Genomic DNA, 27,864 nt, shown 5'->3' on the forward strand with positions numbered 1-27,864 from the left:
CTTAGTTTGAGTAAAATGAACATTGTTCTCCTATTTTATGAAATACTGACAGCATGTCTCTGAACGTCCATATTTGCAGACAATGAGAAATGGAAAAATAATGAAAAACATGCAGTACTTTCAGCCGTCAGATAATGCAAAGAAAACAAGTTTGTGTTCATTTAGAAACAACAAAACTAATGATTGGTGGAAAAACTGATTGGTTTTTCCACCAATCAGTATTTGGTGGAAAAACCAGGAAGTATTCAAAGGGGTTCAGTGCAGTGGGCTCTTCATGTTTTCTCCAGAGCTGCATTTTGCAAAGAACAAGGGGCAAATCTCCAAATGTCCGAAGTTGGTAGAGCTGCACACTAAATGATTTGCTGCAGACAGACAATTTAACAACTCATGAGGGATGAAAACAAATGACGTCGCTCTTTTCAGATTTTTAATTGTTAAGCACTTAGGCAACCATACATCCTATTCCTCTCATGTCTGTTGTGTTGGTCTGTCATACAAAATCCCAGTAAAACCCACAGAAGTTTGTGGTTATGACGGGACAAAATTTGCAAAAAGTTAAAGGGAAGTTCCTGTTTTTACAATACGCTGCTCATCCCTGTCCTGTCACAAACCCAGACGGATCTATGGATCTGAGTGCAAAGACGTGGGATCAGATGCACCTTCTGACTTGAAGTTCAGTGGTGTACTTTATGTTTGGTATCCTCTCACACTGCTGACTGGTGTGTAATGAACCACTGGTTTCGGTGTCTGCAGGAAGCTTTGTAGTGGCCCGGTTGATCTCTCAAGTCAGACCTACAACTTATTTATAGCTCCTCTGTGGGTGTTGGAGGAAATGGTGCATGGGCTGCGGGTGAGGCCTGTGTTTGCCTTAGGAGAGGACTCTTCCTCACAAACAGACCGAGCTCATCCTGGAGCCTGAGCAGACGGGTGCAAAAGGACGCTGGATTTGAAATCTGGTCCAGATTTCACACAGACTCCACTTTGGTTAAAAAAAAAACACACAGGCGGCTTATTGATAGCATGTGTGACATTCCACCATCCCTTCTCAATATTCTAGCCTCACTCGGAGGATTCACAGAAACTCAGGCCAACTGTGGCTGTGAGACTATTTGACTTGCACTTCATAAACCATTTTCTGTGATCTCTTTTCTTTTGTCCACCGAGTGTTTTTAACTTATGTCCTACTCACCTATTTGCAATCTTTCTTTCCTGGTCGTGTTTTGTAAGAGAAAAGTTTGATTTTCTTTTTTTATAACTATGAGAGAGGAGTTCTGTTGATTGGTTATCAGCAGTCAGTCTCTTTCTGTGCTCTGCCGTCTTAGAACGCCAATCAGAAAAATGTCTTCTTTAAGCATTTAAACCCCCTGTTTACTTTTCATAACATCGTTAATTCAGTTTACGGTTATATCCACTGAAGACTGACCTGGAACATGATTCTACGGAAATCAATATAAAACATGTGCTACAAAGAGAAAAATATATTTTTTCTGGTACAAAAGAAATTATCATTGTAGTCCTTTACAATTTAGGTTTTTATACAGCTTTTTTCTGTCCGCTTAAATTGACACAGCTGTAAAGCTATAAATACACCTAACTCACTCACGTTAGGTTTTTTTAGTACAATTGATTCAGCTTTGTGTCACTTCCTTCTCCTGCAAACTGCTCCACCTCCTTCGGGAGAAAATAGACACTGTGGTTCGATGGGGGTGTCTGTGCAAACTCTTGACTCATCAGTGTAATAAAGCCTCAACCAAATATGTTCACTGAGTTTTATATGCTTGAATATCACAGCTGACGTAGCTGCTGGTTACTTATTTGCACAGTTACATAAAAACGGTTCAGAGGAAGGGAACAACAGCGCCAGCCACTCTTGCTTTTTGTCTTCCCGTGTCAGTGTTTGATGTTGTTTAAAATTAGCCGACAGAAGCAGCTGCATATTGTTGTTTTCCCTCGACTCCCATGTCATCCAAACACCTAAAACTCATAAAACACACTTGTTGGCTTGCAACGACTCTCATTAAATCTACAAGTTTGACTTCACTCCAAAAGTGGGTGCGGCTGTTGCTCAAGACCCAAGTACTATGGTGCTTAAATCCATCTATTCATTTAAAATTAAATAATATTGGTCCCAAAGATATGTAAATGTAACTTTGTGAAAGTTGCAGAAAGCTTCTTTATTGAGATAAACTTTCTTTTAATTGCAAAGTTTGACTTTAATTGTAGAAATATTATTTTTAGGCATTTTTATTTTATGTTCAGGGATTAATCAGTTTGCAAAAACTGAAGAGGGCCAGGCCGTTTTGGTACTTAGCATATTCTTACTAGTTAGAAACAAAGACATATTCAGATAACCCGGACACCAAGTCAGACCTCGACCTCTTTCTGCATTTCCCTGACTTTCCCTGTGAGACTTCACGTCCAACTAACTAACCTCTTGACCTATTTCTTCTTCTTCTCCCTGCCAAGTCTCTGTCAGCAGCGGCCTGTGAACTGAGCCAGCTCCTCCCACAGCCATCACCGAACGTAAAGTTAACCACACGTCGAGTCGACTCATGTCGGCGTCTGAATAAACGGCTCACTTCACATATCGCCGCCTGTTGCAGCTGGTGATGATACCTCGTAAACAAACAAACAAGCATGCACCAAAGAGCAAAGATGATGAGCAAAGTGGAAGGGCTTCAACAAGGGCCTGGTTGCATATCATGAATAATTCAAAACCTTCTGACTTGCGAGAGAGAGAGAGAAAAAAAAGACACCCCTCTCGTGCGAGTGCTCAGTTCAAAGTGGTGGGGAGATGAGGATAGATGGAGGATCGGAGCAGTAATATGCCAGATTGAATTTATGGTATTTGGGTTGAGCCCATTTAATGATCCCTCTTAGTGCTGGAGTTGGAGGCTGTAGCTGCACATGTAAATGCTGTCATCCTGTTTATCCCACTTCATCCCATCATCTTAACCTCTTCTATCCCAAACTGTCCCGTCTAGGCCAGCAGTTCACATCTATGCTCAGGTAATGCCGTCATTTCCAGTCAGCATCTCTGAATTTACACCTGAAATAAAAAATAAAAAACACAGAATTCTAAGATTTTGTTGACAGATACACCAGGACTGAAAGAAAATCTGGGATTTTAGTGTTTTTTTCCATACCTGAAAGGTATGGAAAATGAGAAAAAAAAAGAGTATGGAGAAATATGAATAGTCAGACTTCATTACCTACGTCGCTGTCTAAAACGTAGGTTTAGACAGTGAGGTAGTGCTTCCATATTTAAAGCACTGAAGACGTGGTTGGACTGGGCTTTCTTCTCTGCGTTATCTGAGTTGTGTTACTGTCTTATCGTTAGATAAAACACTCTTGTTCAGTAGGCAGTTTAACTTAAAATCTAACTCAACTTTAGAAATGTATTTGTCCATTCATACTGAGCAAATAGCAATGTTTCTACTAAATCTCCCATTCATGGCTCTCAAACACATGAATGAGAGATTTAAAAGGTGAAGCCTTCAGGGTTTGTTCTACCCTCACAAGTTCTGGGATTTTCTCCACTGAAAGACCCAGGGAAGCTTCAGCCTTCACTCTGCCTTCCCTCTCGATACTTTTTCACTGAAAAAACTTAACAAAAAACAACAGTGGTTTGTTGGGACATCCAAAAACCTCATGTGGTTCAGACCTTGTTAGGAGGGTTATGAAATGTCGGTGCCTGTGGTCATCAGAGCAAACGTTGGACTTGCTATCAATAGCCAGGTTTAAATAAGCGTACACTGTAGACTATTGTGAGTTAAACCAACTTTTCTTTTCTTAACACGGTGTTGGGTAACACAAAGTTATCGCTCAGTGGAAGTCGGCGCTTGGCTTGGTCCGTGTGTTTTGTTTAAACGCTCTTGTGCTTTTCTGAGAAGGCCTTGAGTTGATTTGTTTTGTGTGACATCTGACTGTGGGAAGAGTGGGAAGGATTTCTGAACACAGAAACCTGAACGGGACATTTTTGATGCCCTCCGGCCATGGTGCGTTGCAGATCTGAATATGAATATGTATATGCAACAATTTAAAAAAATAAATAAAAAATTGTTTCCACATTTATTCTTTTCCTATTCTGTCCAACAGTAAGCACCCTTCCTAAAGCTTATGAAGGCAAATGACAATTGACTCCTAACAAGATCTCAGGACTAAAGATCAGTGAGATGATTTGTCCCCATGTTTAAAATGATTAATTTCTTCACATCTGTTTGTCTTTTCAGCCCCCAAGAGTTGCAACCCGAAGCAGTTTGTGTGTAAGGATGGAGCGACGTGCATCTCCAAAGGTTGGCGCTGTGATCGCGAGAAGGACTGCCCAGACGGATCAGACGAGGATCCTGACGTTTGTAAGTCCTCGACAACAGAGATTAATCACTGAAATTTATAATCACACAATGTTTTACACACTAAATTAGTTTTTTAGTTTAATTTTTGGTAAAATATAAAGGAGAAATTCAAATTATCGGTGATTGCCAGCACCATGAAGGTCGGTCCGATTCCATTTTCAAGACACAGAAAAGTGCTTAGGTGGCCGGCCTCTGGAAAGTCTGTACATTTTTTTTTACCATGAAGTGAGTGCAGCAAAAAAACAAATTTTTCAGCTTAATTTGTTAATAAATTTTATTTTATTTTTTGCAAGGAATGCAATTTTTTTGAGTGACTGAGCATTCCATAAGTAATGTCTACATATGTGCACAATTAATCTATTTGTATATCACATTTCAGAAACATGGCAGTTCAAACACAAAAATACAAAGTCATAAAAAGCACCATACAGTCATCTATTGAGAAAACCAGAAACAAACATTATGTTTTGATGAGGGCCATTGCCAAAATCATCAACACACACATATCAAATAAGTTGGCCAGTGCTGTTGTGTCTGATTTCTTCTTCAGATGAAATCAGACAACACTAGGATTGATGGCCTCTTGTTCTTATTTGGATCTATTGTGCCAAATAAATTAGGACATTTACAAGGTTTGCCTTTCCGTGTTAAATGTGGTTTTAGAGTCGACTTCTGATCCACAGAGGATGCAGCCATAGACCCAACATATGAGACAGTCTGGGGTGAAGTAAAGCCACTTTGACAATCGCCAAGTCTCACTGTAGCTGGTTAATGTCCGGTTCGGTTCTAGCCAGTGCAGTGTGTTCTTCTAGATGTTGTTATTGTATTTTTGTATTGAATATGGGCTGGATCGCTGGCAGGCCTTGAGCATGATGTACTCAAATATTTTGACACTTAATTTTTTTTTAAACATGGGCAAACTTTAGATTTAGGTAACACAGCCAAAAGGTTTACGGCTATGTCCATGCGTTAACTTTACTGAAAAGAAAAACCCAGACAAAGAATAAAAAACATCACGCCAAACTGATGTTAGTACAAAACTGTAGCTCTGACAGAACATTAATCACAGCTGTATTGTTTCTCGTTTCTACACTGCATGCCCATTTCTCTCTGCTTGCAGGGCTGTGAAATCACGGTCATTCTGCCCTAACAGTTGACACATGTGCTCCTGGTGTAGCTCATGATTACGCTCCTCCACTCTGAGCAGCTGTCTGATAGCAGACAACACGTCCACCGGTCCAGCGCGGTGGTTTGGATGTTGTTGTTCGAAGTTTGCAAGGTCCGGCCTTTGCTCATGCAGTGACGCAAATCACAGGCATATCAGCGAACGCAGCCTGCCGTCAATCAAATGGACACGGAGACGACTCTGGCCGGTTGAAGCCGCTCCCATCCATCCATGTTTGCCAGGACCTCTGCAGGGCTTCTTGCCATGAGTTAGCGCTATTAATCGTTGTCTTGCCAACAGATTATTGAGCCGCAGCTCCTTCAGAGTTACCTTGGGCTCCCTGACTACTTTCCATCCTGCATTTCTCTGTGCAAAGCCAAAAGTTTTTGATATTGTTTTATAAGTTAATCCTGCTTTTAACTTCTCCACCAATTGATCGCTGACCTGCCTGCTGTGTTTGTTGGTCTTTATGATGCTGTTTGTTCACTGACGTTCTCCAACAAGCAGAGTGGCCTTCACACAACACCTGGAATTTACTAATTAAGTGACTTCAGAAGGTAATTATAATTAACTGAGTTATTTAGGGGTGTCATGGAAAAGGGGCTGTGAAACAACTGATAAGACAAAAAAAGACATTCATCAGTTTTCTTTTCAATCATGAGCTTTTCTTGTAACATGAAATCTCAGTAAAACATTTTGAAAATTCAAAAGTATAAATACTTTCAAAAGATGCCAGGCGTGTGTGTGTTTTTGACCACATCGGCATGCTAACTTGCATAGAAAGTGTAGCTGCGGTCTAGACATGTGAGACTCTGAAAGCAGATGTCTGGAAGTCATTAAGAACTCGCCTTGAGGAATGGAGAAACCTGCTGTTTCTCACTACCTGCCCCCCCTCACCCTCTCTCAGCTGGGCCATCCTTCCTTGCGGTTTTGCGCGACCTTTTTCTCTTCCTGACACTGTGCCAGGCACCTTATCTAGAAGCCGCTCCACACATTTAGGCTGGAAAAAGCAGGTCCCGTGAAATTGCTGGTCCTGCAATTGGAAGCAGTGATGTCGTTAGAAGTTGCTGCAAGAAACGCTACAGTATTTACTTGGTGCCAGCCTCAGCTGGGCTAAGAGAAAAACCTGAATTTTCTCTGGCGTGTTTGCTGCTGTTGTTCACAGACTGAACACCACAGCGTCGGCGTTCATACGGTCCCCCAATTGTTTCATGTGACTTCAGATGTTATAAATCGGTATCTATTGAACAAGATATTTTAATTGCTGTCACAATTACTGATGACAAATAATGGTCATCTTGTCCATTATTAGCATTATAGTCTTGACGTTTTTGTGACACTACAAAAGAGTGGAACGTCTCAGCCAGAAGCAAAACCAAGTAAATCTATTCTAATTCAGGACTGTTTCTCTAAATATACCCATTTCTAAACCTGTGGAAATATGTTCTGCATTTCTTCTCTTATCCAAACCGGCCCTATCTGGGACAAAACCAACATGGGCGGAATCTATCACAAGCTACTTAACTGGCTTATGGCAAGTTTTCAAAAGCAGGAACATCAAAATATTGTTTTCTGAGATGAGACAACTTTTATGGTGTTCAAAGAATAGAAAAAAAACAAAAGAGACCCAGAAAGAACAAAATTCCCTTCTGTCCAAACAAGAGGAAATTGTGGTGTCAAAGTGGAAAGACACATATAATAATACCTATTGATGCCTTGTTGTGGTTTGAAGGTGTCTTGTTTGATCAAATTGACTAACCTCCTTGTTTAGGCTATATCTGGATGGCTAAAACCATCCTGTTTTGTTCTTTTATATTTGGAGGACTTAACATGTTCATGCATGAATTATGATCCTTTGTGTCAGGAATTTTCTCCAATTTTTTTTTATTTTCTTAAGGCATAAAAAAAGGTAGGAAAAAAATGTTTGTAAAAAATATATAGTTTTTTATTTTATTTTATTTAGGTGATCAATTGTAATTTTCTCCAAATACAAAGTTGTTATTTTAAAAATATATCAGTAGTCTTGTTCTTTACAATTATTATTTTTTACCTCAAGAGTCGTCTACAGTAGAAGAAGGGACCGGGTCGGCCATGTTGGATTTAACAAAAATGACTTCTTGCATTTGCAGCTGATGGCCAGTGGTTGATAATGTATTTTATGATGCATTAGTGTCCATTTCAGTGGTCTGTGTGCATTTATAACATGAAAATCCACAAGAAGCACAAGAAAATGGCTTTTAGACATCTGTCCCCTGTAGTGACCACTATGCATGAAAGGGTTAAAGAGACAGGATATGTCCTTGGATATCCAGTCTTTGGAGGTGGATGTTGTTTCCATTTGCTTTAAGAAAAGGTTTATGTGCTTTTGTCAAAGGTGTAACTGTTTAGACTATTCCCGATTGACCGGAGGACGAGTCTTTGTGTTTTCCCACACAGGTGGCTTCTGCATTTGGTTTAAATAACTTTGCTTAGAATTTTGTGTTCCCTCTGTGCTCGTAAAGCTCCAAGTTAAGTCTGATGTTACTGCGTATTTTTCTTGTTGTCAGAGAAACAATGACTTTAAGCCAATTCTGATTATTTCCTAATCCTCGGTAGAATCCTGGTTCACAAGACAAACATAACAACAAGTCAAACTCTTACCCGGCATCCCAATGTAATTAAGACAACGTTTTAGCTGTAAATGAAGCCTGCAACTTGAACCTTAAAAGCTCTCAAATCCTGCCTAGTTCAAAAGCAGCCGATTTCCAAGACATGTATTGGTTTCATGTAAAAACATTTTTATCGAGTTTCCAACCGAATGCCAGCAACATATTAAACAGCAAATTCGACTGGTGTTTGGTATTGGTCAACATCCGCCTGGGGGCTTTGTGGTTCCTGTGAAGTGAGCCACTGTCCATTTCCTTTCCCACCCTCACAATGTCTTTATAAACTGGGTTACTGGGTCAGATGGACGTGGTGGGCAAATGCTAGGAAGAAAGCCACAGCCAAAGAAATGTGTGGATGTGCATTTTGTGCAGCATTGTGTGTCATTTTGGGTTAATAAGCAACAGCAGAAATATTAAGAGATGTTCACCTGGGAGGCTGGTCACCTACCAGAGTTTGGGGTGTAAGACTGACGTGTCCATTGAAACTCCGTCCCACGGCGAGGGCAGCTTCTGTCTCAGCTTCAGCTCGAAATTAGGAGATGAAGAACCAGAGTCTCACAAACGAAAAGAAGTGATATGTTGGTCATTTGGCAAATTATATTTACAAGTAGGCTGTGGCGAAATTGGTCAAAATGTGTTCCACTTTGTTTCAGCAAAACATGTTGCACAATCACTGACTTTACAGAGAAAACAACAAACATTAAGTCTTGTTTTACGATGTCCTAATTTAAAAAAAAGGTGCCCAGTAATGATCTTGGAATCAACTTTTACTTTATATGAATTTGCTGTCTGTTACCTTTTGTTCTTGAATTATTTTCCTTTTCTGTTTACAAGACTAATCCCTCAGTTTCCACTGGCCAGAAATCTTGTGGCCCACCTCTGATTTGTTTGGAAGTCCAGAAGTGCCTTTTGTATTAAGAAGTAAATTTGTTGGTTGCTTTTTTTTGGTCTATGATATCTCCTGTATTGTTTGCACTATCCATAACAGGTCTAATTACTCAGCTTGTATAAGTGTTAATGAGTGATTCTTACTTAGTCAACCAAGCAGAATACTTTATTACACTGTAGAGACCACTTGTGCCCAAACCTGGTCCTCAGACGCCCTGAACTGCATGTTGTAGATGAGTCTCTACTCCTGCACACTTGATTTAAATTATTTTATGACCTCTTCTAGATGTTATCTAGTGCTGCTGAAGCCTGTAAGTCACCAAGTTTAATAAGTCTGGTGTGTGGCAGACACCTAAAACATGCCCGACAGCGGCTCCTGATGATCAGGGTTAGGAACCGCTGCAATAAGAGACTGCAAGGTGCCAACGTTTTGTCACTACAAATCAAATGCAGGTCATCATCCCTCCACCGCCATGATGACAGTTAGAAGAGGGTGTACTTGTAATACATTGCTGCTCTTCAATTAGTTTTTGTACTGTCCTTTCAGAAAACCGAGAGGTTTATTTGGCATCCCTTCCTAGTGAGTTATGTTTGCTTAGTAGTATTTCACTTGTACTGGCATGAGCTTTAAAATATAACTATAAATCTGGCATGAATATGAGATATATTTCTCTAAGCGTCTTGTTTAATCTGACTTTATTGCGGCAGTCGTACTCAAGCGATGTAAATTGTGCAAGAAGCAAATGGGAGCTATAATTTTTGAGAAAGTAACACCTGCATGGTTGACCAACAGCTAGTGGATATTTGGGACAAATATGAAACATACATTGGCTTCTTTACAAAGTGAGCCACTACTAGCTCAGATTCCCATCAACATGAAATGCTGCTCCACAGCAGAGAGTGCCGTTTTCCCACAAGGACCTACTTTAGTTGTGACTGCATCTGCTAAAGTTTTGACTCATGGGTCTGGAGCATCTGCTGCAATTTTCAGAATAGTGGTTCTTCTGTTTTTTATGCATACCTGAGCTCTGTGGCCTGAATGAATATCTTATCTCTTTATGTATCTATTCTGTTTAAGTGTGTGGTCAGATGAGGCTGAATCCCCAGTGATAGGTTTTTTTTTTTTTTTAGATGGACGGGGGAGAGGGCAGAGTGGAGCTTAGCAAAGGACAATCTGGTGTGTGTTCAGCCAAGAAAAGCATGTAAGGGGTTTAAAATAATAATAAAAAAAGAACAATCTGTAATCTCAGCAGGCTCTACTTACAGCAGCCGGCCAGACCAAGGGCACCGCTTAAGGGGAAGCAAGAACAATTTGAGGAAACACAAAGAAGGACATGAACAATAATAATGTGATCATTTGCATTTCTAAAGCTGGGGAAAACAAATGCAGAACACCTGGCTCTGCCTGGGGCTACATCTTTCCCGCTACAGCACCTGCATTTCATTAGGAGCTGAAGTAAAGTACTGCATCCTGTGTCTAAGCTAAATAATTTAACATCCAGCTTTCCTCTGGCTGACGTTGTTTAACCTAAGTCTCTGCTGGTTTGTTTTCTGTTAAGATGACAATTAGTCTCATCCTTCTCTCCTATCCCCCTCAGACCTTTGCTAAGCTTTTCTTCTCTGTTATAATTAGTCACCTGTCTCTTGGATTTATTTTCTATTGCTCCATGTAAAAAAAAACCAAACAAACATAAATCACTGTCTGCAGTGGGACTTTGTGGCTTTTTTATTTAGTAGATCATTTAACTTATGTCTAGAGATGCACAGTAAATTCGACTGGTGTTTGGTATTGGTCAGTTTTCCTCTTCCTCACCCTGACCAGCGACTGTCCAGTCTTAAACTCAACAGTCTGTTATTGTTGTAATCAGTGAGCGCATCGTACATAAGCTGAACCACTCTGTGGCAGCAAAACACTTTCTGGTGTGGCAGTGGGTAGCAAGGAAAAAATTCAAGAGTCAAAGTTAAACATTTTTAATATTAATAATGTGTTTAGAGATGCGAGAAGGTTTGGCAAAGAAATGTAATTTCTACAACATGCCGAGTCATTCTTATGGTTTATGCTGTGTTTGAGAAAGAGCACGACTTTCAGAAGATAACAGGAAGGGTAGATAGAGTCTAGAAAATATGCCTTTCTTCGTGTTTTGAGCAACCTGTGTCTTTAATGAAGCATGTTGGATTTTGAAGAGTGCAACCTTCTGGGAGTGCCAGAGTTCTTTCAGGCTGGAGCGGACAAAACGTTTTTTCCGAAAGGCCTCATGAGCAACAGTGGTTGAACACAGGTTTTCCAAGTATAAGGTTCTGAAAAAATTAAGGAACCACAAGATTTATTAAAAAAAAAATCCCCTGCAAGCAGGCCTCATTCTACAAAGTGAGGTGCTGATTAGTAATCACCTGAAATCCAGGTAGAGAGCATGTGATTGAAAATAATACAACATAACCGACTCCTTTAACTTCTGAATTGATCCTTTTTCTGGGTGGCATGAACTGAAATATCTGAGTGCAACTCTCTGCTTTCCTGCATTAAGTGCTAATATCAGATGATAAACGTGGCTTAAAATGTAAACTAATCATTTCTTTTTTACTGAAGTCTTATGACAGGAAAAATTAAGCAAAGTACTTAAAATGCATTTTTGTATCTTCTGATATTGTAGTTCTAAAGAAAAATCAGAATCAGCAGGTTAAAGGTGATTAGAGATATAAAAGTGACCACAACATTCTGATTGGTGCATCATCAGGACCTTTCACAGTCATTACATGTGTTGAGCTGCACAGAGACAGGACATAATATTGGACTCCAGCCGTGGGTAGAGATGTCATCCTTCCTCAATAAAACAGGCTAAAGAAAGGACATGACAGAGTCAGTTTAGATTGTTAAATATAAAATAATAGGGATTTTTTTTTTTTTATTGGGGTTTTTTATGCTGCTGACGTGTGTTACCCTTAAATATACACTGAACACACGAAATTAAAAGCTTAAATTACTTAAAACTCAAAGTCAACTTCTTCAAAATGTCCCACTTATTTCCTTTGTGTGTACTGTTATTTTACTGTGTTTACTTTTGTCCTTTTGTAACCAGCAGTTAAATTTTTTTTTCATTATGTTGGGGCAGTTTTTGTCCTGTATGTGTTGCAATGTGCTTTGCTGATCAAACTGTTTGCTCAGTGGCTGCTCTGCCCCCAAGGAGCACTGCTGCTTGTGTGTTTTGAGAAGACTCAGTTTGTTGTGCTTGTCAGGGGGGGGATGGATTTAGCCTTCCTGCTTTGCTTGTAACCCTGCCAGCTGGCCCAAAAGCCCCTCCACCCCCCATGAAGGAATAAAAATGTGCTGTTGATATCTTGGAAGGCAAGCAGAGCCAAGGATCCAACCACCAAACACAGAGTGCAGTGAAGGCATCACACAGTCTGCCACCGGCGTTAAAGCCACGGATCGTTGGAATAAACAACATTTGTGCTGCACATGTCTGGGTGAAAACAAGCCCGGTGATCCGCGGCTGTCAAAAACATTTATATTTAGACGTCTCGCTGTAAATAAGACGCTACAGGTGCTGTTTCAGTGGTAGCTCAGTGTGTTGTTTTCCACCTGTAGGCTGAAGTATTTAAAGGATTTCTATCAGATATATTCAGTGCTGGTGAGTGGATATTGTTCCTTCCCTGCTCTGTGGAGCTTGCTGTGCTCGCTCTGCTGTCCATAAACTTTTTGACAAGGCTTTGTGGAGGGCAGACGTTAAACCACCAACTCCCAGGGGATCCCATCTGTCCACTCTCAGACTCAGCAAAGCTTTTGTTGGATCTCGATTCTGATGCCATGTCCTGGTTGTTGGGAGTTTTGTTCTGCTGGCAGGACAGGCGAGAGAGGAAGGTCATCGGGTGCCTTAGGGCTGCAACTGAGAATGGGCCTTGTGCTTCAAGAGCATCGTGCCAAGGCGATAGTCAGTGAAAATAAGGTCATAAGGGGACAGAAAAACCTTTACTGCCTTATTGATAAGAAAAGAATGACGAGACAGCCAAAGATGAACACAGTTTTCATTTACTGACGTTACGCCCCATTTTTTTTTGTCTGGTTCTACTTTTTACAGTTAAAAAAGCTCATAAAAAGAAACCACAAATATGTAATATACCTCCCACATACACACCTTCTTTAACATTTCAAAAGCTGTTTTTCTTGGCCATTTTTGTGGTTTTTAAAGGGTCAAAAATTTCATGCGACTGTCCGAACTCAATTCCTGTTTCAAAAATGTCTTAAAATTACATTAAATCTGTGAATATATATATTTTCTTTTCTGTTTGGCATGATTTTCAAAGTCTTTTCTTCATCCTGTACAAATTCTTGAGGCATTTTTAGTTATAACTCCATTGTAACGTTCAAACAAGCATTGTATGAAAATGTTCTTTTAACTAAATATCATGTGGTGTGACGGTCAAGAAATCCCATTTTTGCACTTATATTTTGAAATCCAGTCAAAAACAGGAGGTTGCATCATCCAACAGCCTGCCAAGAATCCCTGGAGACAGCAAAGAGGTGTAGCTGCTAATGTTTGGGTTTACATGTGGACACAGCTAGAATGACCACATTGATTAAATCATCAATATTCTAATTTATTAATTTCAGTGCCATCACCTTCAAAGCTGCAGAGTTTCAAACAAAGCTAAAACACATGGGGAACATTTTCTGACCATTATCCCGTGTTGGTATGTTGAGATATCCTTTTAACAGAATTATCTTATGGTAAAAATGGTAAATTTGTATTACACTTTATCAAGTCTGAGGACTCCAAAGCTCTTACACTGCAGTCAGTCATTCACCCATTCAAATGCACATTGATGGTGAAAAGCTACATTGTAGCCACACCTGCCCTGAGGCAGACTGGCAGATTTAAGTGACCAGACATACTGAAGCTGGTACCTCTTTATTACTTTTCCCCTGCTGGTGACCTGCTTGCTCCCACCCTCTGCTCGTCAGCCCCGGTCTCACCGAGCATGGCTCAGGTCAGACTTCACATGTGAGACCCCTTACAATACTATGGCTCAGCCTATTTTGCAGGGAATTGCAGCCGATTTGCGTGATCCGAACAATGGCCTTAGTTCTTTGGACCTACAATAAACTACCCCCAAACCACCTCAGTCCCTCAGTCTGGAAAATAGCATGTGATTCATCACTGTGTGCTGCGGCTTAAAGACTCAATTCGTACAAGGCTTCAAAAATCCTGCATTACCTCAATCTGGTCTTGAAGAATGGCATTGTTCGGAGTTTTCAGCGTTACTTACCCAAAGTGCTTCTCCAGGTAAACACAGAAGGTACAAAGATGCTGGTTAAATAAATATATGAAGCAACATGCTGGTCTGCCGGTCATGGAGACGAGACCCAAAAAGTAGGAATAAACATGCTCAGATTGACATCAGTGGAAGCTTCTTCTTTAATTGCAGAGCAGCAGTGTACAAGAACCACAAACCAGCAACATGAACAATGGATGACAGACTGCTGAAATATAAATGGATCTAAATTGGGTCTCGCTGGAGATAGGCACCAGCACCCGTCTCGAGCAGGGACCTTTGCCCCTGCCTGTTGCAGGGACAACGGTGTGAGAAAATGGATCATCCAGGGGATGAAACAACCGCTACATGCTGCAAGACGGAAAGTACGAGAGCATTCACATTAAGCAGTTTGGTGACGGTATTTTATGGGTTGGTGCAAACAGGAGGGCATTTCCATCACTAACTGGACACTCACTGGCCAGGTGGGGTAAAACCCAAAGGCCTAACATGGCATCATACTTGTGTGACGACAAATATTATACTCTAGTGACCTCATGCTTGTCCCAAGCAGTGACATTTTTCTGTCCTCCAATTAATGGACGGTGTTGTGTGACAGCAGTGGCTCCGCCCCATCCATACTTTGCCATTGTCTTATGTACCTACAACTAAAGACATGCCACTCAATGGAGACAAGGTTTTAGATAAGGAAAGAGGGGAATCTCTGACAGCATTTGAGAATATCTCTAGCAATGAGACAGTATTTCGTTCTTCATAAAGTTAAATATCCACCCTTAAACCACTTGCACTTTTGTTTCTGCACTTTTTTGTTGATGCAATAGTGACATCATAATCAGGTTCCAGTCTACTTAAAGGTGTACCGTCAACAAAATGCTTACAGAATGAAGTAGGAAAGAAACTCTTCATAGAACAAAGCTTTGAGCTTGCTAACTTGGCTCACTCTCAGTGGAGGGAAGTTGAATGAAATGTTTATTTTAAATTAGCAATGCCTTTTTCCACTGTGACTCCCACCCCAGCTGCCAGGACCCCGCTAGAATGAACCCTTTTGTCCACCGTATATGGACGAGGTGTCCCACATGGTCTTCTGGCTTGGCTCTCTGGTTTTGGTCACTTATACTTTCTGCCTCTTGAGAAACAGCGTGCCTTTTCCACACGTTGGCTTCCCATTTAAACATTTACTGTAAATGGGTCAGCAGATGTTGACGAAAAAAAATGAAGGGAGGAGATGTAGAAAAAAGAAGATTACCGGACTGTGTCCACGCAGAGGAAAGAAAAATTTGAGTCACGGAGCCATGTGATTGGTTTAAAACATCAGCCAAAGGAGAAAAGGTTGCTTTACTTTGACAGGTTTTACAGTGCAAAGTAAAATCATTCATCTCCCTTCAACTTTTTCACAATTTGTCACTTATAAAAGTATAGATATTATTGTGATAGACCGCCACAAAGTATTGTAGAATTACAAAGTTGAAAAAAAACAAACAATAGATTTATTTTTTAAGGATTCTTTAAAATCCTGGTGACTTTTATGTGGTAGTGACAGGAAAATGGACTGTGAGAGAGACAGGAGACATGCAGCAAAGGTTAACAGGCCGAGATTCGAACCTGTGACAGAGAACATGCATGCATGGGTCGTGTGCTTCGCCCCTGAGATCTCGCCGCATCCAAAAAATGGTAGATTTCAAAGTTTTCCTCAAAACAAAAGTCTGGAAGGAGTGATGTGCTACAGTAGTGTCCTATGTTTTGGTCCACCTTGTCAAAATGTTATGCATGTATATAGAGATCTAGACAGAGATCAGACTTTAAATATTGTTGCTCAAGGGCAAATACTCTTCCTGTTTTTTTGCCATTTGTTTTCTTGTGAAGATCTTCATACTGTATGTCTGGGGTTTTACATTTTACAAGAAGAGTGATCAAACAATGTATTTTGCACTTTACAAGTGCAGAGATGATGGTGTTATCTTGCTCTGAGGAAACAACATCTGACTCATAACTCTTCTTGATAGGAGTGTCAGTGTGCTAATAAAGATCTGATGTTTATAATGTTTTAAATCGTTGCGTCAGGTTTTGGAGAAAGCAGTTACCAGAGAGAGTTATGGCCCAAGCATCCTGCAGACCTATTGGATGAAGGGTGCTATGAGTCACTGGGCCGTGCATCAAAAGTCACAAGACTGGAAATTTCATCCAGGAAAAAAAAAAAAAAAGTTCAGGAATATGATCAGGAAGAGACAATCTGTCTGTTTCCACTTGAAGTAGCCATTCATTGTCTCTGTAGGAACGATTTTCCCTTTATTTTTTGCACTTTCAGAGCCATAAAGACTCCTCTGACAGCATTGTGCTGCACCAGGCCTGTATGCCAGTGCATTGGTGTGCTTATTGTTCATATTTTGCTTCTGGGTTACATATAGACAGCAGACTCAGTGAAGGTGGTCATTTGGCTTGATGAGCAATAGGTCGCTCCTGCTGGTTTCCTTCCAGTAGCTCTACCAGCACTGACTGCTACAGCGTCTCTGGGGATGTCTGCCATGTGCATCGCCCTGTTCAGCAGACCAACAGCAAAGATGGAGATCATGAAATCATAAGCACTGTGTTAACATTTCTGTAATTTAAATCACAGCTGCATTATGCCACAAATGAGATGTCATGTTATTTTTTTCCTGTGGTGAAAATCACAATGATAAATAAATAAAAATAAAAAAATGACCTATGGTCTTTGTTCATTAAAGATGTTTTAGAGTGGTGGATTTTTTTTTTTTTTTTAACTAACAAATTTCTGTTAACCATAAAAACGCAACTCGGTAATAAAATGTGGATTTTCATTGCAGGATTTCACAAAAAAATAATGTTTAATAAAGGTTTATAGCAGATAATTCCCCTCCTGTTTCTTTTTTGTGTGTATATTGCAGTGACATCACAGCAGGCACATTAATTGAGCTGCCAACTGGTTTTACACTACACCGGATGTTGCCGTAGTCTGCACAGATCCTCACTACAAAAGAAAAAAAAAATCTTCCATTTGTTTTGATTTTTGCAGGTTTTCCACAATTTTTTTTCTTAAATATCCCAAAGGTCTTTCTGCAGTTTACAGAATCTGAAAATTAAACTGAAGACGCTCAGGCAAACTTGCAAAAAAGCCTAATAAAAGGACTCTGATGTTTTGCGGCGCCTCTAGAGATCATCTGCATGTGGAAGCTTGTGTTTTTTTGAGGGGCTGGGCGGGTAGATTTTATCTTAAATAATTGTTTTACAGCTACAGAATAATTAAAGTTATCCTATTAGAAACAAACCATATCTGCAGCAAATTTAAATTTACACAGTCTGCAGGTCTAGTAGCTTTAATAAATCATCTCAAAATTAGCTCTTTTTTTTCAGGTAACTGCATCTACAATTAAACAAACATGAAACGAGATATTCTTACTTGAAATACAAAAATTAACATCACAGCATTAAAAGTGGCTGTGAAAACTCATCTAACATACGCTGAGGGTTTATGCAGGGACAAGGGCAATATGCAGAGACCTTTCCTTTTAGTGCTGCTGTGCAGAGCATTGTGCAGAAGTCTGCTTCATCAATCCTGCTTGCTGCCTGAAGGGAGGCCCAGGTGGGCCAGGCAGGGCAGCATCAGACAGCCACTTTATTTCACTCTGCCTGAGGGAAATTAGTCTAATCTAATGGGAGGCTTTTAGGCGGTCTGCGTGAATAAATAAGCGTACTCTCCGGTTCTTGGTGTGACTTTCTCAATCAAAAGTTTTCCTTCACCTATTTTGCCAAAAGGCTGAGTTGTCACTCAGCAGGAACAGTTTGCCTGTTTCGTAAATGAAGTCAAAAAAGAGAATTTAAAAATGGAACAGAATATTTAGCTTAAGTCTGACTTCAACAAATCCTTGCAGGTCGTAGATAAAGCAGACAAAGGTGTTGAAATGATGCACGTGACGCGGCGGCCTGAAGTCAGATGCAACACCAGAAGGCAAGCGGAGAACGCTATTGATCAGATTCTCAGTTAGATGGATCATGATACACAGGATCTCATGATCAATACCGCCCAGAGTCTCAGTCATGAATCAAATTCCTTTCACCTTCGCTGCTGCTTTGTGTTTGGTGGTAAATAGCTAACAGAGAGGGATCAAATAAGGGATCAATATTCTGCTGAATATCTCTTACTTTATTGGTTGGTATGTGGAGTAGTGTGATTTGATTAAATAATTAAATACAATAGGTAATTTGGAGAAATAAGTTCTTTACTTTCTTTATTTATTGCCTAAAGCTATTTTGGCTCAAGGTCAGTTTGCCTCTTTGGTCATTGATCACATAGTGAGCCAACTATGAGCCAGTATGACATAGGAGCAACCAAAGAAACTGGTTGATTTTTGCCATTGAAAAAAAACCTCAACTAAATAAAGATAGAGATCAACTTCAAAAAGAATATTTAAAAAATCTATTCTGAAAGGAACGTTGAAGCATTGAAAGCACATGAAAACCGCTGACCAAGAAATTCCTCTACATATGAATCTGCCAGGTTCTTTTTTAAACCCAACTTCCTCTTGGCCTTTTATTTTGTGTTTTGTGGTGGATACAGTTGGAGGAAGCATATTGGCAGCATCGTGAGTGACCAAGGCTCCCTGATGTTTGTGGGGAGCGAAGGCTGGTCCAAGTTTGTTACTGTCAGAATGGAAAGAGGAGCATGGTCTGATCATTCCTGTTTGTGCTTACAATATATGGATGGGAGTGTGTGTGCGTGCGTGCGTGTGTGTATGTGTGAATCATCTACCTGGGGAACAAATGGCACCAAGATGCACTCGTTGCAATGTTTTTCCTGGTCTTGGTTTCAGCCGTCCTGTTGAGTCCAGGTCTGATCAGGTCAGGACTGTTTTAGTAGCAAAAGAGGAGCCAACGTAATATTAGGCAGGTGGTCATAATGTTATGCCTGATCTAACCCTAAACCAGGATGGTGTCATTTTGCTTTTTTTCCCTTATGCAATCATCTTCTTCACCAATAGCAATCTGGCCTTGAATGACAATGCAGAGTGGTGCACCTGAGTGCTCTGACACAAAAATACAAAAACACACACACACACACACACACACACACGCACGCACGCACGCACGCACGCACACACACACACACACATCCTGATGAATAAGTACAAAATGTTACAGAAAATAACACAATGCAACTGATCATTTCTTAAATTGTAATTCATCTAGCTTTTCATGGAAAATAGAGCTGTGTGCTGATATCTTTTATGTCTTCCTGTGCTGTTTTGGGGCACGTTGTTTGGGTTTATCTCTGAAGAAAAAGAGTAAATGCAAGCATAGAAAAACACAAAACATAATGTTAGATGAAAGGTACACTGATATGTTGATTTGAGATCAAAGAAATGTTTTCTGCTCCTTCACTCTGACAAATGTGCCGCCTGATTTGCGGAGCCCACAGCTCCAGCATAAAGCGAGGCTGAAGGAGTGAAAAGGGCTTTACGTAGATACTGAAAGTATTTTATTGGCAAGACACAATGATTTCACAGCAAAGCATACGTCACATAGTTTTAACTCAATAATAACAAAAAAAGATTAAAAATGTTTTTTTTTTAATAAACTTTACTCTATTGCCAAGAAATGAATCCTTAACTTTTCAGGTTTTGTCCAGTTGTATTTCACATAATTCAACTCAGCGTCTCCCTTCGTCCCTGTATGCTAATTGCTTTTTGTTGCCATGTTCTCTCAGGTCCACACAGCGCGATTTCACGCTGCCCACCCAACGAGTTCCAGTGTGGGGGGACAGAGCTGTGCATCCACATGAGCAAACTGTGCAACGGCGTCTCAGACTGCACCGACGGCTGGGATGAGGGACCTCACTGCAGAGGTAACGCCGTGTTCGTCACCAAGCTGTAAGCACTTTTGCAAATGCGAAATATGCACTTGAACAACAGGACTAACGTTACAAGGTCTGTGTTAAAGACTGCGTGATGTAACATTTCAAGACTGCTGTGAGTGTTGGACGTTCTCAGCGTGGAACAGAGTCGAGACGTTTTATTCGCTCTGCACACATTGGGGAAGTCGCCGTTCTGAAACTTGAAAGTGGGAACCTGTTTATGATGACTCCAATCAATGTCGTGTCTTTTTAAAGAAATTGCTGACTGAAGTCAAAACAAATGAGAACCAAAATATGAAAAAGAGCTGATATAAACGCATTATGTGTGAAATCTAAGGGAGCAGAAGAAGTAAAACTGTCATTATTATGTTATGTGAATTAAAGGTTAACAACCAGAAATAATCTCAGATTACACATCAAATCAGCGGATGTAGAAAATCAGAAATCTGCGCCAGTCTTGCATTAGTTGTTAATTTTTGAACATCTTTGGCAGTAATTTTGAGCCTGTCCACACTAAAACAAACAATTTCACACTAAAACAAACTATTTAAGCAAAAAAAAAAGTAATTGCATAGCCCACCATTATTCAATGTCCGTCTTGCCCTTTAGTAATGTAATCATGTGGGTTTAAGTAAATGATGCTTCAGCCTGATTTTGAAGCTGTAGCAGGCTTTGATTTGAACTCCAGCAAAGACTGTTGTGACTTTATGCAGATGCTCCGTCTGCACCAAGGAAGATTTGCTCACCTCAACATGGAGGATTCTTCAAGTGACTGTCATGCAGCAGACGTGGCCATATTTTCTAGTTATGTAGTGATAATAATTATGTAATGCAATCGAACACATCTGAAACTTTTCCATTCAAGTTTTTTCTACTAAAGTTTGTTTAAAGTCTGATTTTTTTTTATTGATTTGTTTGCCCTCTATTTAGATTTGGGCAAATTACTTCCTGAAATCTTCAGGAAATGTTTCTCTTTAGATGTTGCTGTGCTGTTATGATCAAAAGATGTCTGCTTAGATTAATATACTTCAAAATGCCTTTTAACGTGAACAATTGTATTTGGCTTATTTAGAACTCAGGAAAGCATTTGAGAAAATCCATGATGAATTTATGATTCGTCATAAGTTTATCTATTCATGTGTGCCACTCTAAAATGCAAACATGTCTTCCACTGAGAGATTACACGTGGGAAACTTTGAGTGAGGGCGGCTGCTTCAAGTCTGAAAATAATCTTTATCAGCTAAGATGGTTTGTTTTGCATTCCTTGCTCTTTCTACTGGTTAAACAAGATGCAGAAAAGCACGAAAAACATGACTTTTTTTTCTTATTTATTAAAAAGAATCAATCAAATAGTTCTGCCCAGCCATTTGGGACAAGGCCTGACCAATCCCACCTAATGTTTGCTGCAGAAAGTGTTTATGTTAGTACTCTTTGCTTTGCAATATTCATTGAATTATTCGCAAATTCCTGCAAAGATTGTTGTTCCTTTCCCGTCAGGCCTCTGTGCTCAACATCACTCAGTGACTTTCTTGAAGAGGGTTTTTTTCTTTGTGTACAATTCAGCCCTGGACGCATCCAGAATGAGGAAAAAAATACCTCAGATATGGACATATCTTCAGACTGGATAACAGCTGTGTGCTGAAAGTCCACTGGCTGAACTGGGAAATAGAACAGGGAGAACCACAGAGCCCCTCTGTGGGTCACTGGGAGGTCAGACAATAAGATCCGGTCCTCAAAATGTGATTCTGCTCTAATCCACTGTTCTGGGCCGAGATGCTGACAGACCACAACTTTCACTTCTTTGAATCTCTCCTTGTTTTCTCTTCTTCTCTCACACTTTTAACCTCAAAAACAATGTTTGGTTAACCCCAAATTCATGTAGTGAAGACTTTACTAAAATTAAACCAAACATCAGCTTGTAAAATAGTATGATTTTCTTTAAAATCTTTTTCTGTAGTTTGGTTTCTGTTATTTTATTTTGCTTTGAGATTATTTTTTTATCTTTTATTTTTATTTTGGGCCCTTCAGAAATAATGAAACAACCAAATGGCAAGACAGCAAGCAGAATCAGCCAAACAAAAAGCTTAAGTAAATAAATTCTCAAAACATCCCCTCTGTTCGTTATTTATCAGTTCCTTGTCCGAAAAGGAGTGGCTACACTTATCTAATCCTGCCCTAAGTTTTTTTTTTAAGTTAAGCAAATATGAGTAAGTAGATTTTAAAGTGATTATTAATAAATATGTTCCTTGTTTATGTGTTATTATTTTAATTGACAAACAAGTGCTATTAAACAGATACAAGACCAGGAAATAGTTGATATTGAAAAGAAAATAGTTTATCCATCCATCCGTTTTCAGGGTTTCCTCAGTGTATTATAAGCCTGGCGGGCCACCAGGCTTTATTTTTGCCCCCACCAGGCTAAGCACGGCCTATTTATTTAAGTCTTTTTAAAATGTTTGCATTTTTTAAGACTTTATAGTTGGTGTTCACATAATTATCAAGTGATATTTTCAAATTTCATGTCAACTTTAAACATTTTTTAACTGAAAAACACGACGGACTGCTGGATGAATGGCTGCCCTAACACCCAACCACCGGGCTTAGCAGGTTTTCTGGGGGAATCCTTGTGTCCTATTAGGAGAGCCATGAAGAAAAACGATTAAACAAAACTTACTAATGCCAACTACGTTTTAAACCTAAATGGTTTAAAACAAAAAGTAACTTACCCACTTCCATGCTTTATATTTCACCCACTGCCACACCCTTTTTCCCCATTACCTGCACTACAAATGATTGAATCCTCATGAGTGGCACTCAGTTTATTTCTGCGACAGAACTTGATGCTTAAAGAAAGGAGTTAATTTCTTCAGCTTACAAAGTCCTTCTTGATATTCATGGAGACACGAGAAGCAGAAGAGGTGGAGCTCCAGGGTTTCTATGAACACAAAGCAGATTAGAAGATTATGAGGGAATGATAATGCCAGTATTTTGTTGCCGGTCATCTGGTTGATAAGAAGGATTTTAAACCAAAATAGCATGTAGTTTCAGTTGCTCCAAAATAAACACCCTGCATCATGTGTCACAGAGGGCTGTTTACATTGTTTCCCTTAGTGGTTTTCTAAAACGGTCTCTGTTGCTCAGACTTGTTTTGGAAAATCCCGGGCCTGTCTGTAATTTGAATGGTGGTTTTCCCAGCAGGCCTTAGGAGTGCAGTGGGAAGACCTGCATTTTCCTCTTGTGTCCAGTAAATTAGCATTTCAGTGGTTATGAGGTGCAGGTCACGTGGTACACATTCCCACAATGAGTAGATGAAGAGCTGCGGATATAATATGAAAATGCACCAGAAGAAGAAATCCGTTGGTTTCTGTGGGTTAACTGAGCGTTTTGCTGAGCATTAAACTCCTGCTCAGGTTCAAGTCAACAGTGAAAGTGTGGAATTCCTAAGTTGGTAGCTGGGCGGTGTGAAGAGGAGGCTTCTGATCCCATCTCGGCCTCGAGATAGGGTGTTGTTTTTGTCTGAATAACAGTCGGTCAGTTTTTCTGGGCAAAGTGATTCACTTGCTACTGGTGGATCTCAAGTGGGTTTGACATAACTCTGGTTGTTTGACTATGAGTCAGTGTGTCCTCTTTACACATCACAGGATGTTCACTTCACTGCTAAAAACCGCCTTAGGTTTCTATATGAGGTTGTTCCTCAAATAGAAACCTTTATGAAGTTCCTGTATGAAACCTAAGATTTGGTTTCATACAGAAACCTGATGTGTGCTTTGGATTGAGTCAGCCTTAACACAGAGTCTGTGATTTCTCTTTTTACATCTAATATCTGCAGTGCTTCAATCAATCAATCAATCTTTATTCCAGACCAAAAAGGTCCATAAAAAAAGGAAATAAGAGAAAAATAATAAAATAGAAATAAAATAAAATAAAAAAAATAAATAAAAAAACATGACATTCACTGAGTCACAAATAAATGATGACACCAATGTTTCCACAATCTTGAGAAAAATCTCACTGTACTAAAAACAGGATTTACTAAAATTGCAATTATATTATTGCATGACACAGAAAATCTACACATACATCTATACATGAGATTCCTGAGCACAGCTGCACATGTGGGAACATCATTATGTACAAACATATGGCCAGCACTGCTCCATCTAGGCACTCTGAGTAGGAGCCTCATGCCGTCATTGTAGGCCACATAAAGTTTCTGCAGGCTACTTTTGTCGTATCTTCGCCACAGATGGGCCGTGTAAAGTGAAGTGCAAAAAGCTTTAAAAAGAGCTATCTTCACAGCGGATGAACACATACTAAACTTTCTGACCAAAGTATTAGCTTGTGCATACATCATACAATACTGCCTACGAATGTCACGATCATCAGACAGGTCATCAGTTATGTAATGTCCCAAATATTTAATTTCATTGCATCTGTTGAGGACAATGCCAGATAAAGAGAAGTCAGGGGTTATCAGATGCTTATCTGCCCTACTTCTAACAATCATAACATTGCTTTTCTTAGCATTATATTTGATGTCAAAGTCACAACCATATTGGGAACAGACCCTTAATAGTTGTTGAAGGCCAGCACTATATGGACTTAAGATTACCAAATCATCTGCATACATTATGTGATTGATTATGCGGTCACCAACTATACAGCCTGTTTTACAACAATTCAGGCGCGTTGATAGTTCATCCATGTAGATGTTAAAAAGGTAAGGGGACAGTAAGCTTCCCTGCCTTACTCCATTACCAACTTTAAACGAATCAGATATTGTGTTGGCCCATTTTACAAACATTGATTGATGACCATACCAGTARACCAGAATTCTAATTAGATATTTGGGTACAYCTCTGCTTTCTAACTTGCCGAACAGTTTTTGGTGATTCACACGATCAAATGCTTTAGAGGCATCAATAAAACACATAAATACTGTAGTGTTGTGCAAATTATACAMGTCTAAAATYTCCTGTAGTGCAAAAATACACATGTCTGTGCCATGTTTGGGTTTAAAACCGAATTGATTATCGGAGGTCAAGAGAAACTCTTCCAGCCTATTGCTTCATTCACCCTTTCACTCCTGTACAATTAATTTAGGGCAGAGCTTCACAATATATAAAAATTGCAAACATTGTCACAAGTGCCAGAATCACAAATAATTGAATGACTGCAGTATTTAGGAGTCTAGGATTCTACAGGTCAGTTTCCTTAAATCTTTGCATTGGAATAATATATTAGTCAAAATGAAGGAAATTTAGTAAACATGTACTCTGAGGTCTGATGTTATTCTCTGAAGCACACATGACCTTTTTAATATTCCAACAATAGATAAATTGATTTCAGGTACAGAAAAGCTAAAAATGGGTATGCTAGACTTTATTCAGTATTCATTGTCTACGTGTTACTTACTTATGACCTTCCATGTTCACTTGTTTTCCCATCTTTCCGTTTTCTCCTCCTTTCTTCTTTGAGTCTTATCTGTACTTTCTTGTTTCCTTCGTTCCTTCCTTCCTCATTTCCCCGCTCCTCATCCCCCATAAACTTTTTCACTTCATTCCTTTTTTCCTTTCTCCCTCAACACTTTTTTCCTTCTTTCCTTTCATATCACTTTCTTCTGTCCTTAATATTTTTCCTTTTTTGTGAAGACCATATTTTTTTCTGTACCTTAAAAATATTTTGGTCGTCTTTCTTCAGATATTCTTCATTTGAAGAAGAAACGCAAATCATATCTCCTGACAGTTTATGATAAGACGAGCTGACTCTAATTTATTGTGCCTTTTTGCTGGCGGCAGCCATGGACAGACACATTATGTTATCCTTTAATATCAACCTCACAGCCTTGGGGATTCTCAGCAGAAACAATTACTCAAGAGAAAACAATGCTTTAAGGATTCAATCCTCAGAGAAACAGCCTTTTACTCCTATCACAGGACAGTGATGATATTTTATATCAACTGGGACAAGGAGCTCATGTCACTGTGACCTTTTGCTTTTCTGATGGGGTCATAAAGCAGCACATCCATCCATCTGCCAGAGTCATTCTGTAAATATTTTAGTGACACGAAATGTATTAATAAAGTACTGCTTGTTGTTTTACGTGGCTCATCCATTCACTGCTGTCCTCCTCTGTCTCCCTTCAGTGTACATATCCAACTGCTCGATCACTGGCTGTCAGGAAAAGTGTGCGGTCACCCCACAGGGTCCGGCTTGCTACTGTAAGAACGGCTACGAGATCAGCTCCGATGGAAGGACATGCAAAGGTGAGCTGTTTATCTTTACAGAACCTCCTGATGCCTGTGGAATTAGGAAGGAATAATCATTTGGTACCTATGCCTACCTATACCTACCTATGTATGAAATGCTTTCAATGAATTGAACGGTTTTTTTGCATTTGCATAAGCATCCACTGCCACTCTTTGAAGAGTCCACTGCCTTTAATTTGTGTTGATGAAAGCTACTTAAAGTTACAGTAGGTAACAACAAATATGCTTTTTTTTAAAACATATTTGTTAGAACTGTCACTATGTCCAGAGAGTATGAGACTGATAATCTGTGAAAAACTCAAACTCCTCTCTGTGGCTTTTCTGACATTTTAATAAGGGATCTTAGTTTTGTATTTTCACCTGCTATATGGATAATCTTTTTCATAGAGTTTGGGTCTTTTTTTTAGATCATTCCTACCTGAAGAACATGTTTTAATGAACTCTGTGGCCATCTGTGCTTTTTTTAAAAATTATTTTGGCTCAGACTTCGATGAGTGCAGTGTGTACGGGACCTGCAGCCAGACCTGTACAAACACCGAAGGCTCCTACACCTGCTCCTGTGTGGAGGGCTATCTGCCGCAGCCAGACAACCGCTCCTGCAAAGCCAAGAATGGTGAGAATCAACAGGAAACCATGTCTGTCTGTGTTCAGGTCTGGAGCTCTGCCCTTTTTCGGTAGTCAGCAGGATTTCTAGTTAGTCTTAATGAATATCGAATCTGGTTTATAATAGTTTCCCAGTCTGGGTAAGGATGTGTGGAAAACTGGTTGAGTTTCAGGACTTTATTCCCTTTTTTACTGTCTGAAAGGCAAAAAATCTGAATTAATGCCAGAATCAAATGAATTACACATTAATTTATTTGTAAATAACTTTCTTTATCTTTATTTGTAGCAAAAGACTCGATGTTCTTGTCTAGCTTTTTTTTTGTTTTTTTGAGTAGATCCAAGCACTCAGAAAGTCAAGAGAGTTCTGGAACCGTCTTGAAAAGTTTTAATGCGTGTGAGATTTGTTTATCCTTTTCTTGATGGAAAGATAAACCATAACATGAAAAAAAAACACGTTTGAGGTCCGAACTTTATTCAATATCTAAAACATAAAACTCTGAAAATGAATACTTTAGGGACCTCACTTGTCATAGATTTGCCACATTGAAAATTGAGTTTACCATTTTATTTATAAATATTTAGGTTTTTGAGATACTGACTGAGAAGCTAGTCAGAAAGTGAGTACTGATGGAGCCATTTATAAGATTTTGTTTTTTTAGGATCTTGATAACCGAACCTTTATTTTTTAAAACCAGGCCTAGTGTAGATGCTAGCAAGTGTGACTCGCCAGTGTAAAAGACTTGTGGGGTCTAAATGAATCCGTCTCATAAGATCGCTGCAGGGTTAAAGAGCCTGAAGTGAT

General features: G+C 39.6%; 1 protein-coding gene across 7 annotated transcripts in view; it reads left to right on the forward strand.

The window, feature by feature from the left end:
* The window catches only part of LOC103465345 (low-density lipoprotein receptor-related protein 1-like), a 109,798-nt gene that overhangs the window by 14,164 nt on the left and 67,770 nt on the right, over positions 1–27,864 (forward strand). For all 7 annotated transcript variants that reach the window (XM_008410074.2, XM_008410076.2, XM_008410075.2 and 4 more), the window contains exons 2-5: positions 4,233–4,355; positions 20,044–20,181; positions 26,337–26,456; positions 26,944–27,072. In XM_008410074.2, the coding sequence (XP_008408296.1) occupies positions 4,233–4,355; positions 20,044–20,181; positions 26,337–26,456; positions 26,944–27,072 (510 nt within the window). The remainder of the gene's footprint in view (positions 1–4,232; positions 4,356–20,043; positions 20,182–26,336; positions 26,457–26,943; positions 27,073–27,864) is intronic.

This window comes from Poecilia reticulata, linkage group LG5, assembly GCF_000633615.1.
Source record: "Poecilia reticulata strain Guanapo linkage group LG5, Guppy_female_1.0+MT, whole genome shotgun sequence".
In the NCBI taxonomy this organism is placed as follows: Eukaryota; Metazoa; Chordata; class Actinopteri; order Cyprinodontiformes; family Poeciliidae; genus Poecilia; species Poecilia reticulata.